Source organism: Lactuca saligna, chromosome 9 (assembly GCF_052625555.1).
Source record: "Lactuca saligna cultivar CGN05327 chromosome 9, ASM5262555v1, whole genome shotgun sequence".
NCBI classification, from domain to species: Eukaryota; Viridiplantae; Streptophyta; class Magnoliopsida; order Asterales; family Asteraceae; genus Lactuca; species Lactuca saligna.
This window is the reverse complement of record NC_136425.1, coordinates 187,396,581-187,402,156: the sequence shown is the minus strand read 5'-3', so window position 1 is coordinate 187,402,156 and position 5,576 is coordinate 187,396,581. Positions and strand designations below refer to the sequence as shown.

At 34.5% G+C, this 5,576-nt stretch overlaps 1 protein-coding gene across 1 annotated transcript; it reads right to left on the bottom strand.

Moving 5' to 3' along the window:
- Positions 1 to 2,244: 2,244 nt before the first annotated feature.
- On the bottom strand, positions 2,245 to 5,011 carry LOC145013872 (protein RAE1-like). The gene is made up of 11 exons (XM_078972218.1): positions 4,805 to 5,011; positions 4,471 to 4,557; positions 4,299 to 4,376; positions 4,019 to 4,212; positions 3,778 to 3,919; positions 3,453 to 3,533; positions 3,239 to 3,367; positions 3,065 to 3,142; positions 2,841 to 2,912; positions 2,664 to 2,744; positions 2,245 to 2,465 (listed from the first exon to the last, which is right to left on the bottom strand). Exons 1-11 carry the CDS (start codon positions 4,859 to 4,861, stop codon positions 2,415 to 2,417), a joined length of 1,050 nt encoding a protein of 349 aa, XP_078828344.1. The 5' UTR covers positions 4,862 to 5,011; the 3' UTR covers positions 2,245 to 2,414.
- Between the last annotated feature and the right edge of the window lie 565 nt (positions 5,012 to 5,576).

Here is a 5,576-nt window from a genome sequence, read left to right as displayed (position 1 = left end):
CAAGACTATACTTGCTAGAGTATCATAAAGACGTGTCTATTTCTAAAAAAAAAATGATTCTTTTCACAGGATTCCAAGGAGAGCGGCCAAGAATGTTCAAGAGCAAGCTCTTGGTTCTCTTTTGCAGCCGGTTTCTTTATCTTCAGCGGAGGATAGGTGGGTTTGGTTGCCTAATAATTCGGGTGATTTCTCAATTGTTTCAACCCATTCCTTGTTTGATAGTCTTTTGTTACCCGCTTCTTCGTTTCCTACTAAATGGGTGCGGCTTGTTCCCATCAAAGTTAATGTTTTTGCTTGGAAGTTAGTGTTAGATAAGCTTTCTACTCGACTTAATCTTTCGAAGAGAGGTTCGGATATTCTGAGCTTATGTTGCCAGTTTGTAGTAATGGTGTGGAATCGGTTAATCACTTGTTCTGTTCATATTCGTTAGCACCAGCTCTTTAGAGAAAATGATGAGATGATGGGGTTTAAATCGTCCCACGATTTTTTCCCATGGCGATTGGCTTGTCTAGTTCGAGAATCTGCATTTTAACAAGAATGCTAAGGATTTTCTTGAAGCATTTTTCCTGATTATATGGTGGCATATTTGGAGTTATAGGAACAAGTTACTTTTTGATAAGGTCTTTCCTAAAAAAACCTTGTTTTTGATAGTATAGTTACATAGACTTATGCTTGGTGTCATAGTAGGTGGAAGGGTTCTTTTAGTTGTGTTGGTTGGCTACAAAACCCAACTCTTGTTGTCATGCAGTTTATGTTTTGTTCTCTTCTAGCTTCTTGCTAGTTTTGGTTTAATAAATATTCATCGTTCTAAAAAATGATATGCAAACAGTTCTAAAATCTTTTCTTTTAGTCATCTATTAGTTTTCTTCACAAATTTCCCCAATAACGAATAAAAAATGTTGTGGGTTGTTATGGAGACACCTTTAATCTTTGTTTATTATCTTTGTCCCAAAACTTAAAAGCACCATCGGATCCTGCCGTTGCAATAATTTGATGAACATGAACAAGAAAGACAAACAGTCTAAGGTATATGATTCAAAGTTTAGGTCAATCCGATGCTCTTTTTCTTTCCCTTAATTGCCAAGAACGGAGAAAAACTTTGAATTTGATCTGATTGTTGGACATAGACATGGCATGTATGCGGTGTCATGTCAAAACATTAAACGGACTAAGAGAATTTCACCCTAACCTGACCCATTTAGTTATCATGTTGTGTCGTGTCAATCTATTTATTTTCCTTTCAATTTCGTGTTGAATTGCATGTTAGGGTTTATCCCTTGTAAATGTGTTACATCATGTTTGGTTTAAGCATTGAAATAGTAAGAGTTAAGGAGGCGGAAAGGTGAAATTCATAATATGTTTAAAGGGAAAAGTGGAAAGAGCAGGAGTTAGGGGTAGAAGGAGGGATGGGGGAAGGGAGGAGGGAGTGATCGTGATGGAATATGGAGTACAAGAGTGTAACGAAAAACTGAAAATACGGTCTTGACATAGACAACTTCGTCATTTCCACATCACAAAATGATTCAACTCAAAGTTTTTGTTTACATCAGGTTTCGGTTTTGGGTTTGTGCAAGATATCTTAATAAAAAAAAATGTAGCATATAAATAGGCGGGTAATTTCAAGGGCTAAAATTCTCAACCCTAACCCTACTCATTCAGTTTCCATTTTGTATCAAGTCAACCCTTTTAATTAAAATGAGTTGAAATCTCATACCCAAACTGGTTTCTTCAAGTTCGATTGATCCATTGCTCTTTTGTTTGCTTCTTCATGCAATCAAACTATAGTATTTAAATTTTGCATCATAGATTGAACATTACCTAAAGGCGAGTCTATCTTAACAGTGTTTGTGTCTATCTTTGCTCAAAATCTTCGACACAAACAGCTACAGATTTTGTGTCCCATGGTTCGAACAACTTTGACACAACCAATTTGATGCGAGTTGATAGCTTGAGTTTATTAAATATGCTCACATTCTAGAGGTCTATTTACAAGTTCATGAAAATATGACAATGAATTAATGCTATTGACTTGCTTCTATTTATGCTCACAAGTCACAACACTCACATTCTCTAACTGGTTGCAGTCCTTTTGTCATGGTCTAACATCTTTTAGTTATGGTCTAACAGAATTTCCCTCCCAATTTTTAGAAGTTAAACTACATTTTTGACTCTTTTAATTTTGACTACCATGAGGCTTGTTAGGTCAAACTCAAACATCATTTGACCATACACAAACAACATATATGAAGGGGAATAAGATGTAGTAAAGTAAAACACCACATCTAGTTAACTATTCATAACAATTAAACTCTATTTGTTCTTTTTCTGGATCCGATCCCTACAATTAATACCCACAAAATAAAAATGTAAAATGATAAACAGATTTGGTCTTTTTGTAAAAGTAAAGCACATCTTCATTTCCTTCCAACTGTCCCAGCACGAGGCTTGCCTTTAACTTCAGAGTCCTACAACACACAAGAATCATGTCAAGGGTATTCCCATCTTTTTGGTTCAACAAAAACTTGCAGTTTTGTCCCATTAAACATAATTACAAGTCTCAATTACAGTCCAATTCATGTCAAACACAGTACAATCTGTTCTATCATATCAAGTCATCTTCTGTAACAAAGGGGCCCCACATAAATCGGTTTAAAATATTGTACCTGAGGCAAGTGCAAGTAAATGGAGGTTTTTGCTGTTGATGGATTATGATTTTCCGCACCCTTGCCCCAATCATAGCATACCTTCACATATTTATCACATAAATAAAAAATCTAACAAAATCTCAAAAAACAATTTTATAACAAAAAAAAAATACAATATATTAAAAAAAATCATACCGCATAAGCATATATGGAGCCATCATTGTTAAAGCTACTACAAGGTATAGCTTGATTGCACCTCGACATTGCCTGCATCATATCATTACATAAGTAAAAAAATTATTAGGCAAAAAAAAATTCACGTTTTTTTTTAATCTTTTCGTTAAGTCATCTATCAAATTTGTTTACATAAATATAAAAATTCTGAAACCAAAAATTACAGAGGGTTTTCATGGAGATACCTTTAATCTTTGTTTGCTATCTTTGTCCCAAAAGTTAAAAGCACCATCAGATCCTGCAGTTGCAAAAGTTTGATGAACCTGAACAAAAAAAAAGACAAACAATTTAGGGTTTAGGGTTTGGGGTTTGGAATTGAGGGTTTTTAAGGGAGTGAATAAGTAAAAAAGATATCTTACAGGATGGAAGTTAAGAGAATTGACAGAATAAATTTCATTTCCTTCTCTATGGCATTTAAATGTGAAATTTTTACTACTTTGTTGTTCATCAAGATGATGCACGCCTACCCTTCCTTCAATGGACCCCACCTATAAACCAAAATTAAACATTATTTCAGTTTACAGATGTATTTGTTTTACTAAAATAGAAGAAATAATACGATAAAACACATACCAAGAAACCTTGTTGATCAGGAAAAGCAGCAACACACCTAGTTTGGTATTTTAAGGGGGAGACGATTCTTTTAAATTCCGCCTGTTAAATATAAAAAGACAACTCATTTGACCTTTTGCCAATTAGGGTATGTTTGGTTGTATGGAATGGAATAAGAATGAAATGAATGGAATGGAATAAGGCTAAGCAAAGTAATGGGAATAGTCAATAGTCAGTATACCACTGCATTTTGTGTCCAATTCCATCATACCAAAAACTATCTTGAAAAAGATACAAAATGTGGCTTCAGATACCCGAATGTATGAATTATATAAAAACAGTTTACCTGAGGATTTTGTAAGTTGAATGCTATAAGATTTCTATCTGCTGTTGCAACAACCATCAAAGGATGTCTCACTGTAAGTCCATAGCAACGATCAGGTAATTGCTGTGTGTGGACTGGATTCTGTTGTCTCAAATCCCAATACCTAAAAAAGATGACATAACACAAAAAAGTATCATAACAAAAACTAAAAAAGAATCATAAACACAAACAATATAACATTTTTTTCAAGTTAATTACACACCTTAGAGTTTTATCCCAGCTTCCAGATACTAAAAGGCTCATCTCTGGAATCCATGCAACCTGAGTTACTGGACTATCATGCATTGCTACAGTTGTTGGTTGGCCACCAGACAACAATGGCCACATCTTCACTTGTTTATCACAGCCACCAGAAAACACTGTTGTTCCATCATCCTTCCATGTCGAGCATAAAACCTTCAAAAAAAGGGGACAACAAGGGAACAATTGTCAAAATCAGAAGAAGATGTAGAGATTTTGGGAGTGGAAGAAGTTAGGGTTACCGGATGTTCATGAGCCATTGATGTCTTTGCCACTGTGGTAAGTGAAGTTCCGTTTTTGGTTACCTCCCAACATCTCACCTGCAATCGTTCCATAGTTTAGTGGAAATAAGAAAACAAATGGAAACAAGTAGATGAGTGATAAAGGGATGAAATTGTGTAACTTCGCGCAAACCTGGTTATCCCATGAAGTTGCAACAAGGTAATTCGCTTTGGAACTGAAACAAAGGCTTGATACAGCATCAGTAGGAGGTGATACAACCTATATACAACCAGTAATCATTACAACGGTGACAAGAAATACAAAATAAAACATAAAAGATCGATTAGGTTTCAATTCAGGAGGCGTGGTTCTAATTAAGAACAACAATCTGCATTGGGTGAAGAACTAAACAATATAACAACGATAAAACAGAAAGTACACAAAATATTATACATATATATACGACAAAAGAGCAAATTCTTGAATTGGAGATATGAAATTTGGATTAATGTACTCTTGGGTTTACCTCAGTGGACTTGTTTGGATTCGTGTTGGAAGCGGTAGCGGTACCAAATGTAGACATTTGAGCGGAACTAGAAGTACACCAGAGTAAGTTGGTCTTGAATTTAACCCTAATTTAAGGCAGAAATCAGCTGTATGCTTACGCCATTGAAGGTTTATACAAAGGTCGTTTGAAAAGGAGAGAGGGAGGGAGGTGGAAGGAAGAGAAGCCGGGTCAGGTTTATAGGCTTTGGACTACCATATGTCGAAATGGGTATAGTTTCCCTCTTTCGGAAGAACCTGGCCCAGCCCATTTATTGCGAGGCTGGATGATTTCAATAAGTATAGGTAAGGTGCAAAAAGAAAATAGAAAATCAAATAAAAAAAGAAAATAAGAAACAAAATAAAATATTTAATTGAGAATTAAATATCCTCCCACTAATTTCGGATTCATCTTCCTATGCATATGAAATGATAACATGTATCTTAAAACATTATTAATTTAATCAAAATATAATATTTATTACCATTCACATAGATAAGAAAATAATTAAAAATAAAAAGTAGAACGATATTTAATTTCTCTAATGTCATCATCTTCTCAACTTTGTTATTCTACAAATTTCTTTCGTCATCATCGTTCTTGTAACTAGGAGCGTTATCCCTAGTGATACTTTTTTTTTATTCATGTATTTGTTGCTCAATTTATTCAATTTCGCTTTCAATGAAACAACATTTTGTATCTATTATACATCATCCAAAAAAATCCCTTAAACAAATGCATATTTTGTTGATTA